This window comes from Chinchilla lanigera, unplaced genomic scaffold, assembly GCF_000276665.1.
Source record: "Chinchilla lanigera isolate Chin_1 unplaced genomic scaffold, ChiLan1.0 scaffold00002, whole genome shotgun sequence".
Taxonomy (NCBI): Eukaryota; Metazoa; Chordata; class Mammalia; order Rodentia; family Chinchillidae; genus Chinchilla; species Chinchilla lanigera.
Window position 1 is genome coordinate 7,458,486 of NW_004955403.1, and position 23,551 is coordinate 7,482,036.

A 23,551-nucleotide genomic window follows, 5' to 3' on the forward strand; every position below is an offset into this window, starting at 1 on the left:
ACAAAGCTTTTGTAGATACGAAGGGCAGGAGAAGTTGAAGGGAGGGAAGGGATTGGGGAAAACGGAAACATCAAGATGTATTCTGTACAGGTCCAAAGTCCTTAGGGTGAAGGTGATCACCATGTATATCTAAAGTGCACCAATAAAATTAATTTGTAAAAAATTAAAAATATCACTTATAAAAACTGTTCCATCTTTTCCATGGGAACGGTCCGTAACATTCCCTGCCTAACATCCCTGGAGTTCACTCTCTTTCCATGTACTCCGCACTCCCTGTTCCATGGGTAACAGGGTAACAAAGAGCGGGCCGCTTCCCTCACTATCAGAGTTACTTCCATTCCTTTGCAAAACGAACACCACAAACAGGGCTGCACACCACCCTTGAACTCTACCCCTCCCAGGAGGGACCGGGGTGTTCTGCAACCTATCAGTCAGTTCTGGGGCAAATGCAAACAATACTTTCCGTTTCCATAACTTGTATCCAGGAAAAAACAAAAAAAAAAAAAAAAAAAAACAGGCTCTCAAGCAAGAGTAGCAGCCAGAGAAAAGTTTACTGGCTTTAGCCAATCGCAGCCGGTGGAGCTGGGCCAAGTTAGCATGTTTTCCTCCGCCCCTGGATGAAGTCACGATTGAAATATGGCATTGGACTTATTTTAAAAAGGGAAGGGGAGTCGGAAAGGCTGGTAACCCTGCAGCCGGGCGCTCGGTGCAGCGGAGACGGTGAGGAAGTGTGTGCAAGCCTGTGAACGCTGAGTGGTTCTCGGCCCCGTGACCTTCGCCTCCCACTGGGTGGAGCAGGGCCTTTAACAGCAGTTGGAATGCAGCTCCCCCGATCAGCTTAGCCAGTTGTTGCCTGTCTGAACCCCTGCCAGTCCTGGGGAGCCGCGCTCAGGGCTAAACCTGCAAGCCTTCTTCTGCACCCTGCGCTCTGCCCCTGCGTCCCCAGCACGATCAGCTCCCAGGGAGGAAAGCCGTGCCCACCTGTCCAGCCGGTCCAGCCATGGGAGAGGACGCTGCCCAGGCCGAAAGGTTCCAGCACCCGAGCTCCGACCTACGCCCAGAGAAGCCCTCGAGCCCCAGCCCCATGCCCTCCTCCACGCCGAGCCCCAGCCTGAACCTGGGGTGTACGGACGAGGCCATTCGGGACAACTCGCAGGTGAACGCCGTCACGGTGCACACGCTGCTGGACAAGCTGGTGACCATGCTGGACACCGTGCAGGAGAACCAGCACAAGATGGAGCAGCGGCAGATCGGCCTGGAGGGCTCGGTGAAGGGCATCCAGAACGACCTCACCAAGCTCTCCAAGTACCAGGCCTCCACCAGCAGCACGGTGGGCAAGCTGCTGGAGAAGTCGCGCAAGGTGAGCGCGCACACGCGCGCGGTCCGCGAGCGCATGGACAGGCAGAGCGCGCAGGTGAGGCGGCTGGAGAGCAACCACGCCCAGCTCCTGCGGCGCAGCCACTTCAAAGTGCTCATCTTCCAGGTCGGTGTCCCAGTCCCTGCCCACATGCATGCTCTCGCGCCCGCTTCACATCTGCCCTGTCTGCCGCTGGGCTGCACGCACTGGGCGTTGTCCCCTGTCTGCCTGCAGCGGGCCAGTGTGAAATCCACACACAGCTGTGGGAATTTCCCAGCCACGGCAGGCTACACCAAGGCAAATGCCCGTGGAGTTAGCAGACCCGGGTCCTTCCCAGGGAGCGCCTGTGTGCACTGTTTAGGTGGGACGACCTGCAGGTGCGGGCTCCCACCCCGGTAACATGCACTGTCTCTTTGCATCAGGGTCTCGGGGTTCTGGCTGACACTATTAGCTGGAGGGGGTAGCAAATGAATTCAGTGGCGTTTTATTAACTCTGTGGAATTGAGATAATCATAGGAGTTTTTTGTTTGGTCTTAACCAAAAAAATCAGACTCATAACTGTTTCAACTACGCCTTTTGCAAAAGGCCACCGATGTTTGGGGACCCGCCAAATGGAGGATTGATTCCATTAGAGTTGAATTAGCCCTGTACTTTTAAGACTCTTCTGGGCAAAGCAGTCTTCCTGAGTTCTTCTCTAGCAAATGATGCACTCAAAATGCAAAGCATCACTCTTCACAAATATACTAGATACGCCTCTCATCCTGCAGGGAGACCGCACTGTAAAGGAAAATCGAAGAGGTGTTATCAGTTACGGTCACAAAGGCTGGTCTTGAATATTTTCCCCTTCAAAAGGTTGCCTCAAAATAAAAAGGCCACTTAATTTTTTTAATGCATCAATGATGCAATTAATGTAGCAAGAGGCTATTTGGGGACAGGGAGACTGCGTGGGGCTGTTGTTCTGCCACGGGGTGGGCATTTGTGATTCCAAGGGCAGCCCTGCTGATGCTGGAAGCCCTTCCGCCGGGAGGAACCCAGCCAGCACAGGGCCCAGGAAGGACTGCCGTCCTGCCGCAGGGCTGTCTCCTCGGGACCGCATGAATAGGGGCTGGTTTCAAAGCCATGGAGGGGAGAGGCTATAACGAAATGTTTGATTGTGAAAGGCACACAGGGTAAGCCTTCATCTCCCAAGAGAGACTCGGAGATTGGGATTTAAATCAAAGGAGCCTTCTTTTCCTAAACGAATCCACTCTGCCAAGTTGGAAGCAGAGCCTTCCTATCCCCATAAAAGGAAAGGCTCAGCGCGCCGCTGTATGTCCCCCCTCCTTGCTCTGGGGTGTTAGCAAGGTTCGGGCAGCCAGTGTTCTCCTGTACTGCAAGCTTGGGCAGCCAGGAACTCTTTCAGCCTTCAGTGCACAGGCAGTAGGTTTTCATGCACCAGGTTCACGGGAAACAGACGTGGGAAGCCATATGAGATCCTTACGCTCTTAGCCTAAAAGATATTAGAAATCTCAGCTCTGAAGCCGTTCCTCAATTAAACAATGATCTCCCAACAAAGCCAAACATGCACAGCCCTGTTTACATCTGAGTCGCCAAAGGAAGTTTCCCTCCTTGCAGTATGAATCGGGGAGATAATCTCCCTTGCTCATCCTGCAGTTAAGAAGAGAGAAAAATGCATTTATCTAGTCAAGGAAAATCACAGTTTGTCAGGGCTGGGTTTCGTTTTGTTTCGCCACGGATGTTCTTCAGATGTTGTGGGCGGGACAAGGAAGATGTGTGACACGAGCTCAAGAGAACTGTGAATCTGACATTTAAAAAAAACCAGCTGTTGGGGAACTGAAGGCAGGTGCTGTTGCTGAGGGCCTGATGTGGTCACCTGTTTCCTCACACTGGCTGACAGGTGTGAAATTGCAGCCAGAGAGGGTGGGAATTCTCCGCGTAGTGAGAGAAAGCTAAACTGATGCTCAAGTCAAGGGAAGCTAAGAGAATCCCAAGCAAGGTGCTCAGTCTCCGTGCGAGGCCCTCAGTGTCAGCCTCCGGGATGCTTGTAAAAGCATACTGGGAAGCAGGGAACTAGAAGCAAGGACTTGGGTCACTCTTGAGTCACAGAAGATCCTTCATTTGATAAAGGATATGGGAAATCTCAGCTCTCAAGGATTTGCTTGATCATTGCTTAGAAAAACAAATGCAAGCGAGTCCTCAGCGGAAAGGTTGCTGTTTCTCTTGCTCTTTGTCACAGTAGGGTAGCAATTATGCCCACGCATGAAGCAGTAAGTTCTGTTAGCTTGTGATCCGTACAATACAGTGGTTGTAGAGATAAATGTTGGAGTCACACAGATATTGGTTCAAATCCTAGGTTCATCACTTGCCAGCTGTATGCCCTTGGACATATTTTGTAGCTTGCTCAATCTGTTTCCTCGGCCATACACTGAAAATATTCATCAGAGCACAAAACATTGTGCACTGAAGCGTTACATACACTGCTAAGCATCTTTCTGAACACTGACTCCTATATCCCCAGTTTATAGATGGGGATGATGAAATTCAGAGATGTTTATAACTTGCCTGCCTAAGCTGATCTAATAATCAAGGGGGGAAGCTAGGATCCACATTCATGTTTAATTGGTCTCTGAACAATTGCTCTTAAACACTGATACTTCCTGTCATCTCTCTCATACTGGGTAAGGAGCAAAAGACATAACATTTGAAATAGCACAGACTAGCATGGGACGAGTGTCCAAGGAACAAATGCTGGATCTGAAACAATTTGCTCAGACAGGAGGCTACATTTTTACTTGGATAGAAATATAGTAGTGGCTCAGTTGACACCCTTAATTCTTTCCACAATTCTGGCTACAAACCAAATTGGACAAGAACGGAATCAAATTTCCCCATAATTCCCCAAATTTCCCCATAATTCCCCAAATTTCCCCATAGTCAACATTGAACCTAACCATTAAATTTGATTTGATTAGTAGAAAGAATCAAATTTGTGAACCGAGGTACCACTGTATGGATCTTGTGTCAAAACTGACCCCACCCTTCTCAGGATCTTAAACCAGCTATGCTTTTTACACCTCTTTAGTGGGGACTTGTTAAAACAGACCACCACTGCCAACACCAGCATCACTGCCATGTGTCATATGTGTACTATCATGTCGAAATTAGCATTATGTCACATCTCCATGAGAGGAAAGAACTCGGCCCAAAGGACCCTTCCTGAAGCAGCATAATCTTCACAGTGTGAGAGAATGCCACTGTTCGAGACCTGCAGGGGGAAGGCAGATAGTCTACCAGGAACGCCTTTGCCCCTTCAAGTAGTCGCTTCTGTGCACTTGAAATCTGTGCTGGCATTCCCCTTACTAAAATCCATTGATTTTCTATTTTAAGACAAGAAAAGTACCTGAAAATAAGAGAAAAAAGAAAAGCTGTCTCCTATTTTTGGGTGTATGTAACACCATAGCACTGAGAAAATTACATTTCCATTTTGTGAGTCCTGTCCTGTTCTCTGCAATCTACAGGGCGTGTGTGTGTGTGTGTGTGTGTGTGTGTGTGTGTAAGCATGCATGTGCACATGTGTGTTGATTTCTTAGCTGACTGGTTGGCTAGATAGTTACATATTTGCATTTTTTTATTTCAAAATGCAGTTTTTAATTTGCTCTTAATTTGGCCTACTTGAAACATCATTTATTTATTTATTGAAAACTGTGCTGAACTTAACAACATTGTTGTAGCCATGAAGCATCTAGTTCCTCAGCTATTACCTCAAATTATAACCAGTAACATCTAAAACTGGGGGAACGTTCCTCTCCCTTTCAACAAGTAAATAAAGTTTTTGAGTCCTAATTAAACTCACCTTCTTTCTGTTTTAATTTTTTTCATAAGAGCTTCAGATCAATTTCTGAATTCAAAATCCTGTCACATGACCCAGCCTAAATGAAGTGAGACTCATAGGCATTGCTTATCAAAAAGCAAATGCTAAAGAAAGAGGAGCCCTAACCCTCTGCCTGCGAGCATGGCTGTCTTTTACTTAAAATGGAATTTATAGAGAACATCAGGGAAGTTACAGCCAAGGGTAGATTTTCTGTGGTAGTTGAAGAGCTCTGACTTTTCCCCAGGAACTGACCCAGAAGGCGTGATGTCCACTGATGTCCTTTTAAGTTCTGGTAATAATTATTTGTAAAAGCAATTTGGGAATCATTTCTGATCCAGAGACTAACGTGAGAGTCCTCATGGACCGCTTACACGTTCTTTCCTCCACATAAAAATTGTGAAATTGGGCAAAAAAGTGGAAAGGTTAGATATTTGCAGTGGATACATCCTGGGGAATTGGGCCCATAAATGTGCTCAAATATTCACCATTTTGTTCCTTCGATGAAATCAGAATTTCAGCGGAGTGCTAAAAGTGTAATCTCTTTGGACTACTTTAAAATTGATTTTTAAAAGACTGTACCTTTTTTTTCAAAGCCACTACTTTGAAAACTGTGAGACTGTACAGGCTTGAAAAACATGGAGATGTAAATGATCATACATGTCTTCATATGCCAACTGGTCTTGTGCGTATTACATGGATTAACACTGCCATGATGGGATGGCCATCTTGATGTGTTACTTGCCCAATCTCATTTCAGTTTATGAAGTAAAGAAAATACTCACTCTTATCGTTACTACTTACACTTATTGAACGTCAGCACTGCCCCAGGTGCTTTAAGCAAATAACTGATTATTGTTGATATTTCTTTGAAAAAAAACTTTATATTTTTTCATATATTAAAAAAAAAACCTACATCCTTTGTCAGGTGAAGCCTTTCCAAGCCAGTGTTTCCCCTTCCATTATTTTGTCATCTCTGAATTGAATGAGTGAAAAATGTTCTCCAGACCAACTCAGGTCCTATAGTTTTGATTCTAGCGTGAAAGAAAATGCATTTAATGTAAGTATATTATAGAATGGCTGCAATTTGTTAATTCTCTTTTTTTGTAGAGTTTAGGTTACTATCACACCATCAAATATTTTAGAGGTAGAAAGCACCTTAATAATCATTTCATTTAACTTCCTTTTTTACTGAAGAAGCAGAGGCCCTGAGAAACCAAGTGCCAGCGAGATTCCATTTTATTAATAATAGAAATTACAGAATGGAATTGTGAAGTGAGTGAAAACAAACACTATTATCCTACTGTGGTAAAGTTCACGTTCCCTGGGTTTTCTATATCGCGTGTTAAATAATTCAATGTGATTTGGTTTTTGTTTTGTTTTGTGTTTTCTATGTGTAACAAAGAACACCTAACCAGTGTGATCTTAAAAGAAAAAAAATTGAACCCTTGATAACACTGAAAAGTAATGAAACTTTTAAATCCTCCAGAATGTGAAAGACTGCTCAGGGATTATAACTAATGCATTTTATTCTTATGACTTGCTGATTCCACAGCTGCCCTGGGGGTGCAGGGCGAATCAATGGCCTTATCCACTTGGCAATCTATACCTCCGAAACACAAGCTGGGGAAAGCCATCACCGTGTAAAAGAGACCTATAAATCAGAATGTCGGGTGGGCATGGTTCCATTTCAGTAACCAGTACTTAGAGGTTGTGGCATAAAATATCCTATGGTACAAATTTATGGTCTTCATATCCCTCCAAGATGCCCCCCTCATCCCTGCAGTAACATGACGTCCTTTGATATTTTTGTCTAACAACAAGAAAGATAAGTTAGTGGCAGGAAAACAAACTGCCGGCTTCTCTCTCCTTATTTAAGCACATAAGTGACTTAAAGTTGATTTCCTTTCCTAACACTAGTCATGGAGTCTTTTTAAAAAAAAAACAAAACCATGCATGGCTATATTTGTGCAGAGATTTGCGTCCATAAGAAGTGCCCGGCACAGTGGCAAGTTTGCTTGCACTGCTATTTCACGCACGCCTGGGACTATGAGTTCACAAGAATCAATATAAATAGCAAACAAGCTGAGATGCTGGGGAAAAAGCTACGTCTCCAGAGTTCTTTTCACGCCTTCTCTCCTTTATGCTGCAAGTGTATCCATCATATATGTTTAGAGTGCAGTGTTTACTTCTTTCCTCCTTTGAAAACCTCCCGAGGCTCCTTGTGAAAGGTCAGAACGAAGAACAACTGTATCAGTGGAGGCTGAGGGATTTTGAAAACAAAGACAACCTCCCAAGGAAACGGTTCAGCCCACAGGGACTCCTAGTGACATTTTAAGGAGCCACAGACCCTAAGCAGACAAATGGGCAAAGTGCAGGGTGAGCAGTGGCAGAGGTGGGGATGTATGCTTGACCCGTCCCTTTGAGAGAGCTGCCAGTCTTGAAATCTGTGAGATGAGCAGATCAAGGGCATGACAACAGGGTGCTGAAAGCAGAAGTGTCACCTCCCTCATAGGTGTAAAATATCAAGGTGTGTGTGTGTATGTGTGTGAGAGAAACACACAGAGAGGGCGTCACACGAAGGTAGGCATGCAGGGGAGACTTGGCACCTTAACGAGAGGTTAGGTCCAGAGGGTCCATTATCTGAGGTTCAATGTTAATTTCGTCCACTGTAATATGTCTTCGTACTCAAACACCGTGCACAAGTCTTGTGAAAGAAAACAGATCTTGAACAACATCTGTATTTTTCTGTTTCTGAACAAACCCTATGGAAAGGTAAAACCTCCATGTGCTTAGACAGTCACACATTCCCCTGTGAAAAGAAAAGGCTCGCCTTCAAAGTGGATGCCATAAGAAGCCATAAAATCAACACTGTCCAGTAGACAGGGCATAAAATACTGCTTGGGTAATTACAATGACAGCAGAAGCACAGCAGTTAGCCAAGAAGACAGATCCTCTGCGTTTCCAGTTGCACAAAGATACATCCAGCCCGTTCTGGATTATCTCTGTGCCCGTTCGGTTCATTTCCATGGTTGGCATCCAGGACTCTCCTGTAAATTTCCCTGGTATTTTACAAGAGCACTCTCCTGGGTCTCCCCGCTTCCTTCAGCATCTCCCAGTCCTCACCTGCAGCCGTGCCTCCCACAGGTCTCCTCTGATCACTGTCCTCCCGGGATCAGTGATAGGAGAGACAAAAGTGTCCTAAGACTCAAGGGCAACTCCACTTTGGTGATAATAAAATTCATGTTGAGAGAAATAGCCTCAGCTTAATCCTTCTAGAAGCACAATTAAGAGAACCTACCATTTGTGAGGGTTGAAGAAAGGGAAATTATTGAATTTTTACTTCTAATTACCCTGAGAGCCACACTTTACAAAACATACCTCTTCTCCAGTAGCCACATCCTATTTTTACAGTTTTCTGCCTGGATTTCTGCTTCTTCGCTGAGGCCTCTTAGTAACATTTCACTGAACTTCTGGTTTCTTCTTTTCCTGCGTGCAACATCTGCCAAATCTTCCTGACCCCCTTGGGAAGCCCCAGAAGAAGGTTGCTCTGGACCAAGCGTCAGAGTCCAGCTAGTTCCAAAGTCCGCCCTCTGCCAGGATATTCATCTGCAGAGAATTAAATTCACCCTCTAGAAGTCACTGCCCTCTTGGGCCTTGAGTTCTCCCAATTTCCCAGGGACACCGGCATTCAGCAAACTTCTTTCCACATACAGAGCATAGCCCGTTCTTTGGCAGCACTCAAGCCTTCTCGGCGAGGAGCAGGCTCCCTTCCTGCCAGCCCCGGGGCGTCTTAGGCACCTGCCCTGCCCAGCAAGCACTCACTGCATAGTGATAAGACTCATTCCAGAACAGACAGCAGCTTCCACCCTCCCAGGGCTTCCGTCCTAGTGAGACAGCGGCAACCTCAGCCCAAAGCGGGAGAAAGCTGTCCTCTGCCAAGCCCCACTCCCAAATGACCCTGGTGACCTGCGCTCCTTCACTGTTCTGCTCTGTCCTTGTACCGTGTTCCCAGCCCTTTCCGTGACATTCAGAATGGGAGGCTGTGCAGAAACTTCAGGAAACAGAATATGTAATAATTTCACCCCAGTAAGGATTCACTTGGCCCGACCTTCTGTTTTTTACCTCTGCTCGAGATTTTCTCTTAACCAGTTCCTGGAAAGGATTCTGTATGGGTATGGAAGACAAAGGCTGTTCTCCTTCAGAGCTCCATAGCCGTGGCATTAGTGGGTAAACAGCAGGATTTTAAAAGCTTCTTTATCACATCAAAAATTTGTGCGTTTAGACTTTGAGTCAAGAAATTAAAAATACGATCACACTCTTATGACATTTTTAAAAATAATAACCCAGTTTTATTAACTTTTCATCCGTCAATCAAAATTGCACCATGAGAAAGGAAGTTCTCACCATTAACATGAACTTTGCATGAAGTTTAGATCCCACATGGACTTCTCAGTATATTAAGTCTGGTTACTTTTCAAACTGAAAGTGTACTGGGCAGCCCGACACAAGCCCAGGTCACCTTCAGGCTCTGGTTCCAGCAGGGTGGCTGGGTGCTGTGGCACAAAGCCCCTCTGACAAGCGTGCAGAACCCTGCTGTCCTTGGAGTGCAGCGGGGAAGCTACAAATTCAGGTCAAATCCTCCAGTTCAGACCTGGAAGAAATGGAGACCCAAGAGGTTAAGTTATTTGCTGAAGCTGCCCAGCCAGTTAGGCTCAGGCATCCTGCCACACACCCGGCCCTGTGCTACCTCCCCTGGGGACAGTGTGCAGGCACCTTGCCAGTGGGCTGGGGCTCTTATGTTGTGTGGCCCTGAGCCTGTCAGGATTCAGACCTCCCCAGCAGGCCTTGCTGCAGGGCCACCCCTTTTGCAGTCTAGAGGCAAGTTCTCGGGCTGTGCACCCTGAGATGCTGCCCAGGGACATCTTTGCCTGTGTGAGAAGCAGGAGCCGAGAGACCAGGGTGCAGGGAAAAGGACGGGCTGCTTCCTGAGCACCTCACTCTCTGCTGGAGGCAGGGGTCAAAGTGTACATCCCCGGAGAACCTCTGTTCAACAATGGGGCTTCCTCTGCTGCGCCTGCTAGAATCATTCCTCTCCCTGCGCCACAAATGACCCTAGTGTCTGCCTACCCTTGTTTGCTCACGCAGAGGATATCCTAAACGTCAAGGCACAGTGGGCAGCCCCAGGAAGGCGAGCCCTTGCTCCTCTTACTCTGAATGTCATCAGCAAGCTAAGTGTGTGCCGCCACATCCATGCTAAGAGTGACCAAACCTTTACTTGACCACTAGCTGGAGAAGGAATGTCACCAAGGCTGTCTGGGTGGCTGCCCTTAAAGATTTCTCAGGTTTCTGCCCTGACCCCATCTTTGATCTTCCAACTTGACCTGCAGGCTCTCTCACAGTGAGACTGAGGCAGGATCTCAGCCCCCTGACCTGCAGGAAGACTAGGAAAGGGAGGGCCCCTGGGTTCACAGCAGAGTAACTTACTTTAGCTCCTTTATCGAAGCTGCTTCCTGATCTATCTGAGTCACAGTCCACTTCCCCCTGCCTGTCACTGATAGGGCCTTGGCCAGCTGCCCTCTTGATATTCCCAACAGGCAGGCGCTGGCCTTGGTTCAGCCTGCAGGGGAATGGCTTGGCCAGTTTAGAATGGACACTTCCCATTCTAGAAAACCAAAGCTTCAAGCTTCTGTATACCACTTCCACCTCCCAGAACACAGACACACGTGACAGCAGCTCAGGCCTATTTGTGAAGCATCCATTAACGTGAAACCTACATGGCCATCTTTTCAGGAAGAACATGAGATCCCTGCCAGTGTGTTTGTGAAGGAGCCGGCCTCCAGCGCCACGGAAGGGAAGGGCGAGCTGGAGGGCGAGAACCAGTCCCTGGAGGAGACTCTGCACACGGTGGACCTCTCCTCAGAGGACGAGCCTGCCCTTGATGAGGAGGCCCAGGAGGACAGTGCCGAGGAAAAGACAGAAGAGAGCAGGGCAGAGAAACTGAAAAGATCCAGCCTCCGGAAAGTGGACAGCCTCAAGAAGGCATTTTCTCGCCAGAACATCGAGAAGAAGATGACCAAGCTGGGCACCAAGATTGTCTCTGTAGAAAGGAGAGAGAAGATTAAGAAATCTCTCACTTCCAATCACCAGAAGACATCCTCTGGGGGGAAGAGTTCTCCCTTCAAGGTTTCTCCCCTCGCTTTTGGGCGAAAGAAAGTGCGAGAGGGGGAGAGCCCGGTGGAGAATGAGACCAAGTCAGAAGAGATGGCGTCCAATGACCAGGAGGAGGGCTCCTTGGAAGAGGGTCATTCCGCAGCATCGCTGCCCAGTGCCCTGGCCGAGGGGGAGGGGGAGGGGGAGAAGGTGGGCCCGCGAAGGAGCAGCTCAGGGATGGACAGCAATGTGGACCTGACCATCGTGGAAGATGAGGAAGAGGAGCCAGCAGCCCTGGAACAGGCCCAGAAGATGCGCCACGAGGACAGCTGCATGCCGGCCCCAGAGGTGACAGAGCGGGCAGCCATGCTGCAGGTGGACCAGAGCGCCTGAGCACAGCCACAGCCCCGGCAGACTCCTCCTGTCCCCAGCACTGCCGCACGCTGTCACCACCGGGCACAAGCTGTGGCCACACACTAGCAACACACACACATGCACGAGACCAAGAAGACAAGCTGCCTGGAGCTCCACTTTTAATGTGCACTCAGGGTCCTTTCTGTAGAATTCCTCCAAGATTGCCGGGAAGAGGGAATGGAGCAATTAAAACCGGATCCATTTGGCTGAGTCAGAGAACACTTAAGCTACCAAGATGCTGGTCATGAAATGTGATTTTTCTTCCTGCTCCTTCCGTCAGCTTGCTGAACTGTGTACCAGTGATACAGTGAATTTCTATGGCCCTCTGTGAATCTAATGATTGCCTTTTATGTGTGTGATACATAATATGCCTAAGCGTGCAAGCTAAAAACATAACTATAGTTTTAAGAAGAAAACACTTACAAAAAGTAGAAGGGGTTCAGTGGGTTATTCAGTTAATAGAAGCCCATTGCTTTATTGTAAATGAAGTTAAAAGACTGTGATGGCCAACCAGTGATCTAGGGTGGGTACTCAGGTCAGGTTTCAGAAAGAAAAAAAAGGAGAAAAAGTTGGAAAATAAGAGAAATGGGAAGCAAGAATGCCAAAGACACGGAAGGGAAAAGGAAATAAGTATGAGCTTAAAAGTGAAATATTTGCAATATTAAGATTAATTTTTTACTCTTTAACATGGTAAAGAAGTTCATATATCCTAGAATAACATGTTCTGTCTCCACCATACTTTTATTTTCTAGTATTTTTAAAAAATATAACATTTTCTAGTGCTAAAACTGTGGGGGTTTTCCCCTTCATAAATAAAAGGCATCACAAATATTTCTCTAAAGAAGTTCAGAAGAATGTTGAACTTGGAATGAATATAAATCTTCAAAAAATAATTAATATGTATGTCTTTTGTAAGATATTGGATTGTACTAGTCTTTAATTTCTCCCAAATTTGGAAAAACCTTTATACTCCAAATAAGGTAGGTTTATAAGATGTTGCAACACACAAGTTTGGGAAGAGAACAAAGCTACTTTTTTTCTTCTCTGTACGTAACGGTAATTTTATTCCAGGCTGTATTTTATTTATACATTAATTTCACTGAATATTAACATGTTTCTTAACTTCTTAAAGCATACTAGTGTTTTATGTACATGTGCACATTCATTCAGACAGGGTAGTTTGTACTGCTGCCTAACATTGTACTGCATATTGCTTTATCTATTTTTAATTACAAGATGCTAACATTTGGTTAATTTATAGTTTAAAGATAGTAGCTCCAGAGAGCAAATGCTCTACCTTTCATAGGTACCACTATAAGTATTGATATGAGTAGAGTTTACTAAGATTAACTAACATTAACAAACTATGCTTGGTTTTTAATCAAAGGAAAAGGATTAATAAAATGTACGGGTGGTATAACTTATTCAGCTATGTTCTTACTTTGCAATAATGTTACCCCAAGTATCGGACTGTTACATTAACAATGGCTGTGTTAAGGAAGATTAAATAAAATAAAAAATTTAAAAATCCACAGCATCAGTTTTTGGCAGAACAATTTTACAACAAGCAGGAGGAATTGACTTTTAAACTCTCCTCCAAATGTAGCAGTAATGTTGATTGCTTCAGTCTCGATTTCTCCTATTAACTCTGCTTTTTTCCCCTGGTCTCATTTAGAAACCCAACTCTCATTCTTCAAGTTTAACTTTCTTGACATCACTCGGCCAGTTCTGGAGATCATCTGAATTTATTGCTGTAGCTTGATGAATTTGATAGTTCCATCTGCATTTTTATTGAATGGTACCTGACCTTATAGTACCTGAAACGGTCTGCAAACATGAGTTTACTGAACTGTACACTCAGTTTATTCATTCAGATCAGACTTTGTCTTCTGCCATGCCACGGACTGGGTAGAAGACTTCATTTCACTCCGGGTCCCAAGCGTGCCTGCCTGTTTAACCTTTCCAGAGCTGCAGAGCTGCTGTCCCTTCTTGCTGCATGCCGGCCCTGAAAAGTTGGGGGAATCCAGAGCTAATGCAGTGTTTACATTCCCTTTTCAAAAATGCTTTTTCCATTCGTTCTTATAAACTAGTCGCAAGTCAGTGGAAAATGGCAACCTGGCCTCTTTCTAAATTTTACTGACAATCACATTTTCTACTGTGTTCTACACTTGAAACATTAAAATCCTGAGCAATAAAACAGAGAATTAAGCCAGATAATTGTTGGGAAACACAGACTGCAGGGACCAGAGAGAGCGGCGGTTGTGAAGACGGAGGCCATTGACTCTGTGTTATTGTTGAGTTATTTGCATACTGGTGAGGCTGTAAACTCCCCAAATTAGATATGTCTTCTTCCCACCCATCCAATAACCCGCTCCTGACTCTGTGTGCCTGGAGCTCAAGAACTCAATTAGTTTTCCCCCAAAGATCAGTTATACATTAATAGGGACTGAGATCCGTATCTTGGAAATATAATTCAGGAGTAAGAGGCATCTATTGCATGGCACCCAGATCTCACAGAAATATGACAAAAATGTTCATTTTTCTACAAGGCTTATTTTTTAAATATGCACTGATAAATATTTCATCAAGAATATTTCCCTCTTTCCACTTAGGAATCCATACAACCAAACCATTATCTCTTTTTATACGTGAAAATAAAAAGACCCATGCGAAACTCAGTTCTGCACAAACCAAAGAATGTTTTGAAATTTATATCATGATGAAAGCCTCCAAATGGTTCTGCTTTTAGCACCGCCCATCTAAGGAGCAAAGTTTGAGCCTCATGTGGTTCAGTTAGAAGTTGCTTCACCTCAGCCACACTGCCAGCGTAAGCAGAGGTTATAAGGAAAGTTATTTTCAACATTAAGACACTAATGCCTGAGCCTAGTTAATTCCTGCTTGAAAGTTTGTTTACTGCCCTGCAGCCCAATTCTAAGTGATTTTTTATTGGAGATTGGGAGTACGAAGGATGGAGGTACAGGCAGCAATCATTATTAAGAGTTCCATAGCAACCACCCGTCTTTCCCTAAATACCAAGACTCTGATACAGCAAAACAAGTTGCAGATGATATTGGCATTGTGACCTTTGTATTCTGCTTGATCTCGGTGTCTACATAATGTCTTCTGCCGCCAGGAGCTCATTCCTAAAGGGAACAGGCAGTAACACACTATTACAGAGACTTTATCTGTATTTTAACCATTGCTTGCTCTTGCAGTACTGGAAACTCTAAAATCATTTTTAACTCTTTGTGTGAACTGCCTCAATTAAAAAGTCAGGCCATTAGAAAAACAGCTTGATGTTCATACATTTATATACTTTCCACTGTAAAAATCAATGTGTTAAATATTTATGTAGCAAAGCAATCTTTAGTCCCTCCTATTTGCTAAAATTCTTACTGTTCAAAGTAGTAAGACACAAGTAGAAGACAACGGAACCAATATTTTGGTTTGGATCCTGTGTGGCAGGCTGGGGACCCCCAAGCCAGCAATATTATGTACATTCGTCAAGCATTATCTCATTTAACCATACAGAATCCTATCAGGAAAGTACCATTTGTATTTCACTCTAGTAGAGTAAGAACCTGAGTCTTGAAGTTCATTTACCCCACTCAGTGAGATATAGGAAAGGTAGAACACCAGAGACCTTAACCATTCTTAGTTCTACCCATGTTGTAATTTAAAATCTTACCTCTTGGTATTCACTGGGAAACGGTTCCATTAACTCGTATCAGTAAAAAACACCCCACTAGTATTCTTTCTTTGAACACACTTACTCCACTGTTCTCCTCACTTTCTGCAGTAGGCTGAAAGTCTGCATAAAAGAGGACTAGTTGTACTGCTGTACTGCTGGGGTTGCCTCAGGGTCCTGACTCTAATGCAAAACTTTTGCCTCTCTTGGTCATTTTGACCTTGGGTAAAAGCTGGAAGTCACACAGTGCCAGATCTGATGAATAAGATGGCTGAGGACGTGCTGTCATAGTTTAGGACCCTGCTGTTCTGTTGTATGGCACTTTGCAGACCCATTCACCGCATTTTTGATCAACCTTTTAAAGATACAAGACGGAACATCCAGAAGAGCATCAGAGAGTAAGTGGCAAGAACAATGGGATAAGTGCATCCAAAGCAGAGAGGAGAATGGGGGAGGGGAAAGGCAATGTGTTTTTATTACAATAAAATTTTTTGAACACAGTTTTTGATGAGTCTTGTAAAATGGTGTACTAGTGCACATAACTTACGCACATCCTCCTCTATCCTTTAAATCTTCTTTAGATTACTTATGATATCTAATGCAATGGGTAAGCTGTGTACTTAGGGCTTTTACTGTATTATTTAGGGAATGATGACCAGAAACAAGATCTGTTTGATACAGATGTAATTGCTTTTGCAGACATTTTCAATCCATAGTTGGTCGGGTCCACAGATTTAGAACCATGAATACAGAGAGCCAGTTGTACTTTCCCTGTGAAGGTCACGGAGGTAAGTGACTAGCCCAAGTTCACCTAGCTAGGAAGTGGCAAAGCCGTGGCTGAACACCAATTTGAAATCCATTCACCAAAACAGACGGCTAATTATCACAGGACTGTACTCGCTATGAATCACTTGACAAGCGCTCAGATGGCACGATCTTTATTGTATCTCCGTCTTCACATGTGGCTGCACTGCGTGAATAATTTCGATGATTGTCATTCCAGTGCTTAAAAGAAACAAGAACCAGCTCATAGCTCTTGACAAGTTGCAGAGAAACTATTTTTCAGGTCTGCTAAGGCCACAGAGGGGCTCCTCGCTCCTCGGTATCATCCATTATCAGGGGCTACAGGGCTCACTCGGGGACAGGGTTTAATAAGAGCAAGCTGTCAACAGACACCGATACTGGAATCAGCTCATTCCAAGGTGGTTCCTGAGGTCTGCCTCAAACTCTGCGTTAAAGGAGTCGGAGCCCAGTGTCATCCAGAGGAATTGTTGCATCCTGTGGAATAAGTCCTCGCTCAGGCTGATGACAACGGGACATGACGAGTCTGCTCGGGGTAGAAGTGGGGGAGGACGGTGGGTAGGGAGGTAGGATGAGCCGTGGGGACAGAGACCTAGCTTATGGATATAATTCCTGCAGAACTGGGCAACTTTCTTCTCAGCAAAAAGAGGAGCTGGGTCAAACAAATGCTCCTGTCTCTATCTCTGTGGGCAAGAAATCAAAGAAAACCCTTCAGGCCAGTCCTCGTTCATCAAGAGCTACACTGCTGGCAGCTGCTTCTTCTAAAAGCATTGGCGGTGGTCACAAACTAAATGCCTAAAGGGCCCATCATGAGTAAAGTGGCCCGAGGAGGTATTGGTGACTGCAGCAGACGAGTCCTTCAGGTAGGCTGCGTCTGTTCGGATGGGCGAGCCTTAGAACCCATCTGGCCAGAGACAGTGCCTTTCTGTCATGCCCAGGAAGGGAAGGTATGTCCTTCCTGGAAGCTAGCCTGGAATGTACTACCCAACTCTAGTTGCCATGTGGGAAACCAGACCCAGTATTGCCAAATTTTAGGCTTCTTTTAAAAAGAGCCAAAATCCAGATTTGCTTTTACATGAAAATCTCCTGGCTTTTGTTTGGCAGCCAGTTGAAATCATTTTAAACATTGTGTGCAAGGGAGACGTAAATGTCGCGGGCCGGATGGGGTCCAGGCTCGGACCATCAGTGTCTGACTCCTGGTCTGTGGAGATGAAGGTTCTGGGGTTCTCCTTCCCCTCCTGGAGCCATAGATCCAAGAATAGAAAGCTACTAATAGGATTGGATTTGCCTTAAGAAAAAGCACAAAAGCCTTCTTTGGGGAATATAACATGTAAAAATACCCTTGCCACACTTGGAAGATTCCCCCTTGCTGCTTACCAAATTCATGAAAAGACTGTTGTTAACGCTGCATCGTTAATGCACTGGGAGATGGCAGTCAATCACACTGAGGTGGTTTTCTGTTCTCCAGTGAGAAAGCACCACCCGTTGTCATGAACACAGCTAGACACCTGGGGGCTACTGCAGTGTCCCTAGGTGTCAAAGGGATCAGTATTCTTGGCTTACTGAGCATAGGCAGTGACTATATCATTCCTGTGTTTGGAAAATATCTATTCCTATCAATAACTTGGAGGTTCCAGGAGTGACGAAAAGAAGTCGGTGTTCTGCTGTGCCATCTATCATGGCAAAATTGCCAGCCCACACTCCTGTCCCTCAACTCTTCATTGTCGGTAATGAGGTACAAAAGGAAAAGAACACGGCTCAATTTTTTGGATGCTAAATTGAGCCTTCAGAGCTCAGAGTTGGGGGAAGAAATGGATACAGATTTAGCACAGGGTCAAGATGTCCTTTGCTAAGGAGAAACTTTATGCTTGCAGCCACTTGGAGTTCTACCGCAGCACGAAGATTCGCTGTCTCTGAGGTCACTGCATCTTAATTGTCTCCACAGTCATAACGCCATGCAGGGGAAGGCAGCGTGTTCTAAGGAATGCATCCTTATTTGGAAAATCATGCCTCCTAGGGCTTTAATCAATAATTTTAAATCTCTATACAGTGAAAGGAATCCATCCCAGCCCTGGGTTGGATGGATGGAGAAAATCAGTGGCAGAGCTTCTGGGATGGCCTCTGAAATCAACTAGAGAAAGAGAGAATGAAATACCTTGGGTACAATTTCACTGTACTCTTAAGTTCTTCCTTCTTTCTTTCTGACTTTCACTCTTTTTATTGTCAGAAGCTGAAGTATTCTTTCCGACCTCCTTGTAGCTGGAATTTTCAGAGATTAAATAAAATTAGTTACACTTGAATTGGTGAATAGTTGCAAAGAATGTTATCTGCGAGAAACATTTCCCCGGTGCAGATATTCATTTTATTTTATTAACATTTATTATATTGACTGGCCATCTCAGTGTGCACGTTCTGTGCTCGGCATGCTGGTAAAGCAGAAAAATGTGAGAGTCTGTCATCCAGAAACGTGAATGGGGAAAAGCTCAGAACCACCTACATGAAAATTTGAATTTATAGTAGCAAAGCCAACAGGAAACAGTTTAAGGGAAAAAACAAGCCTTCAACCATATGGAAATTATTTTCAAAACAGTGACTCAACATCATTAAATGCAGATACTATGCTTTGTCCCTGTAAGTCATTGTTGTAGTCCTTTTGGGCTGTTATAATAAAAACACCATAAAACAGGTAGTTTGTACACACAGAAATATATGCACTCTGAAGGCTGGGAAGTCCAAGGTACAAACACCAACAGATTCGTGTCTGATGACGGCCCCACTTTTTTTCCCACACGGTACCTCCTCATCATGCCTTTACATGGTGGAAGGAGATGGAAAGCTCTCAAAGTCCTCTTTTATTAGGGCACTAATTCCTCTCAGAAAGGTGGAGCCTTCGCAACCGAATCACCACCCGAATCCCACCAGCTGGGTATTAGAGTTCAATGGAGGGACACAAACACTCACTCTGTAGCAGATACCATAAATACCTAGGGTAGAGAGGGAAAGAAACGAAACTATGGAAGGTGTGGGGTTTGGACTTAAAAATTCAACTACACAAGGGTAGGAATTTCTTTGCTCAAGTAGGAAACACACAGAAAAGAAGAAAACCTATAAAGTCTTTGAAAGGCAACCCTGTGGCAGTGAGCGCACTCACTTGTTTGAGTGGACTGATCAGCACTGAGCAGACCGCAGTTAAGGTCTGAAGAAGCAGTGGATTCTCTGAGTCTGGGAGCCAATCAAACACTGTGACCTTCACAGCCTGGAGTCTCAGCAGCCCTGAGGTAAGCTGTATCTTCACCCACTCCCTTGCCAAAAGCTTTCAAATTGGTTTTCTTTTCTGCAAATGTACTGCTAATTTACATCATTACATAATATTTTTGCTAGGGTAAGGCAATAATCAATAAATGAAGATGTAATGGAAATCAATGAGAAAATACGGTCCCTCTAGATATCACAACTTTACAGCCAACATTGGTAGAGTGCATGTTCTCCTCACAGTAAGTTATCCTTTGGTTTTTTAGATCCCATTCATTAAGGCTTTTTATTTAATTAAGAATATTAACTAAGGGAAAAACCCATAATCTCAGTGCTCTGATAAGCCCTCCTGTAATTGTTCATATTCTTAAATGACAAGTATTACTGAAAACTAATATTCATTTTCAACAGATGACCACAAACTTAGTGACATTTATTAGCTCGCAGGTCTGCAGGTCTGAAATCCCGCATGGTGGGGCTGGGCCCTCTGCTCAGGGTTCCCAAGGCTGGAATCCGATATCAGCCCCTGAAGAGCTAAGCTCCGGTAGTTGTAGGACTGAGTGCTCCACTTCCTCACTGGCTCCCAGCTGGGGAATCCTCTCAGCTCTCAGAGGCTGCCCATGCCCCTGCCCTTGAAAGCCTCTCTACCTGCAAGCTAGCAATGGCACATTCAGCACATTCAGTTCCATGCATTGGAACTCTGACTTCACTGTCATCATTTTGGACCAGTCAGAGAAAATCATCAGTTTTTAAAGGGCTTCTGTGATTAGGTCAGACCTACCTGACTATCTCTCTTAAAGTAAAATCATAAGAGTAAAAGACATTATGTTCATAGACTTGGAGATTATGCAGGGGGTGTTCTCTTAAGAGATGGGACATCTTTGGGGCTGAGTATTTTGTCTACAGCATCAAAGAACATGGTGAGGACATTGAAATGATGCAAAAAAAAGTCTTAACTAGGAATTCAGCAAGTTATTTCTATCCCGTTTCTCCCAACTCTATACTCCAGTGATAACCACAGTTAACAGTTTTCTTATATACCCTTCCAGGGGAAAAAAAATAAGAAAGATACACATATCCTTACATTTCCTCTTTAAATTTAAGTAAGTAGTATCGTACTGTTTGTTTCATTTAATCTCTCTCGGAGCGCTTTCCTTAGTGACAAATGTGAATCTGCATTACCCTTTATCACATCTATATGGCAGTAACTTTTTTCTTTCTTTAATAGTTGTGTAAGAATAAAGAAATCAGCAATGAATCACCTCTAAAGTAGATATAGGTTATTTACTTTTTTCCCAAAGATTTTTATACTGTGTACAGAGTTTGTATCAGACCTATTGTTCTACCAGAAACATCCTTATGTCTTTTAAAACATATGATCCTCCAGGAGCCCCTACTTTGGGAGAGAGTCAACACATTTTACTATACACCAAATATAGAGGGCGATTTCTTAGGGAAGTGATCTCTTCAGACACAAAAGGATTTCAACAGGACTTCCTCACATATGAAGGAAGAGTACCATTAAGACAAAGGAGAAAGAGAAAGAGAAGGGCGGAGGAGGAAAACATAAAAGCAAAAAAAATCAGATTAAGGTTAAATTGAAGTCTGGAGTCCATCTACTCTCAGAGCAGAAATAAAATTCCACCCTTTGATCATTACCACATCTTTTCTCCATAGCAACACCAAAGAAATAAAAAGTGTTACTTTTTTCACAGAAGATGCATGTCTTTCTAACTATTGTCATTCTAAAATTCTTAAAATGCAATGTTTGATCTATGGCTTTAGAATCCCAATTTTTCATGTCAGTTTCTTCTGAGTACAAAAAGACAAAGAGACGTCCACTCGTTTTTACTGTTCTTTGAACACAAGGAGACAATAAAAAATAAATTTACATTACTAATCATAACTCATGATTCCAGAAACTCTCACAAAACTCATGTATTCGTTTTTTCTACTAAAGTGACAAGTCACTCTACTTTCATCAATTTAAATGAACAACAGTGAACAACAGTGAGTTTTTTCCCTGTGCAGACTCTGGGAGCTGAAAGTTCCACTTTAGAGCTCAGTCCTTTGTTCTGAAATTGAGATGGACTGTCACATGGACCGCCGATGCTTTCAAATTTATGTCAGTGCTTTAGGAGGTGAGGATTTGCTCCTAAAATTTTAGTCTTCCTCACCTCTGTAGCAGAGAGATACTGAAAGCACATCTCTGAAGTTTGTGTACTGGGACATCAAGGAGGAAACCTTTGAGGCAACTTATCAGCAGGTTAAGAACAAACCCTAGGGCTGTGTGAGGCAACTGTGAGTGATGCAAAGAGCCGCGGAGAACCAAAGGGGAAACCAGCATTGCCCTCAGACCCAGGCAAGCAGGAGCCCTGTCCTGAGCCTGCAGCTCAGGGGGCCCAGTGCCCTAAATCATCTTCCCAGAAATTTCTAAGTCCTCCCTGGTGCCTGAGACCAGTCCCTCTGGCAAAGCCATCTGGACAGGAAGCCTTAGGCTAGACCAGAACCCTTGTTTTGTTTCTCCATTCTATAGATCACTCTCTGAGCCTTGTCCCTCTATTTCATATCCCATCAGGGTAAAAACTGCAAAGAACCTCCAGGGGAGAAACTTGGCTCCTGGCATACTTTCCCTTTCATGAGATTATGAAAGAATTAGCAACAATGGGTCTCTGCAATGGGCCAACATGCTGATTTTGGATGATTCTCACTTCGAAAAGACACAGGACTAGTTCAGGGCTCCGCTGTTGCCTAGGCTTGAGCCACACACATGGGTTGGTGGAATGCTTTTTATATAGTGGTTCCACCTGCAGTCAGTAGCCCCAAGGAATCAGGATGGCACCAGGGATCCTCCATCCAGGACTATCACTGTACTTCTGCCACACGATGCACACCATGTGTCAGTTCATTTCCTGGGGTTGTCACACCCATCTCCTCTACAGCTTCTAAGACCTTTGCTCTCCTTCACCTGGTGATACTTTGCATCCATGTCCTGTATTGCCTCACAGCAGGTGCTGACGCAGTATCTTGCCAACAGACTCAAGCCATTCTGGACAAGGGATGGGCATTTCTTCTGCAGATGGAACAGCTCTTCTTCCCTTCTCTGGGTCCCACACTTACTTTTCCCACTAGTCACGATGGCAGAAGATGGAAGAGTCAACATTGAAGGAGATCACATCTCAGGAATGCAGTGACCACTACCTACAGGATTCATAGGAACACGTAACTGGAGAATTATTATTCTATTTTGATGCTATAAAGTGCTGAACAGTAAATTTAACACAACCAGCAACTCAACTTCTTATAAACATTTTCCTGCATAGGCTGGCCAAGACTTGCATTTGTGGTCATCATCAACAAAGCATTTTAACAACTTTTCAGACAGTTGTGGGAGGCAGTATTCAAGAGTGGCATGATGAATGAAGTGGCCTCTTGAGTAATGATGCAACCAGAATTAAATAAATGGGACTGGAGAACTGCGGGGAAAAGAAGCTCTACACCATTTCAATATAAACAGGACCTGAAGTGCCATGGCACGAGGAGTAATAACAGGATTGCTACCTGTGCTTCACATGGTGGGAGACAAACAAATAGCCAAGAACCACGCACTTATGATAAAGAACAAGCAGATGCAGCCCCTAGCTGCTAGCTAATTTTTGTAAGCAATAAAGAAATGTGCAAGTAGCACTAGTTTGCCAACTACTCCAAAGCTTTATTGAAAATTGGGATACAATAAACTTCGTAATAAATCTTTAAAAATCAATGATTTATGTTGACATGGTCCCCACAAAAAGATTTCTGGGAACCCTTCCTGTACAGGGAAGGCCCTAGGGAAAACTCTATAAAACTAAGCAGATGATTTTCCAACATACACTTCTATCTTTTCTTGATACAGCTGCAGTAGATTTCACATTACAGTATACAACTTGGGAATCATCATGACTTCACTGAATGCATATTTTATACACACAGTGAAATAATTACCATTGTTACAAAGACCTTCTGACATTTTGGATCT

At 44.3% G+C, this 23,551-nt stretch overlaps 1 protein-coding gene across 1 annotated transcript; it reads left to right on the top strand.

Annotated features, from left to right (window-relative positions):
• The first annotated feature begins 552 nt into the window (after positions 1 to 552).
• On the top strand, positions 553 to 13,324 carry Sdpr (serum deprivation response). Its single transcript, XM_005373285.2, has 2 exons — positions 553 to 1,483; positions 11,019 to 13,324. Exons 1-2 carry the CDS (start codon positions 1,001 to 1,003, stop codon positions 11,769 to 11,771), a joined length of 1,236 nt encoding a protein of 411 aa, XP_005373342.1. The 5' UTR covers positions 553 to 1,000; the 3' UTR covers positions 11,772 to 13,324.
• The last annotated feature ends 10,227 nt before the right edge of the window (positions 13,325 to 23,551 follow it).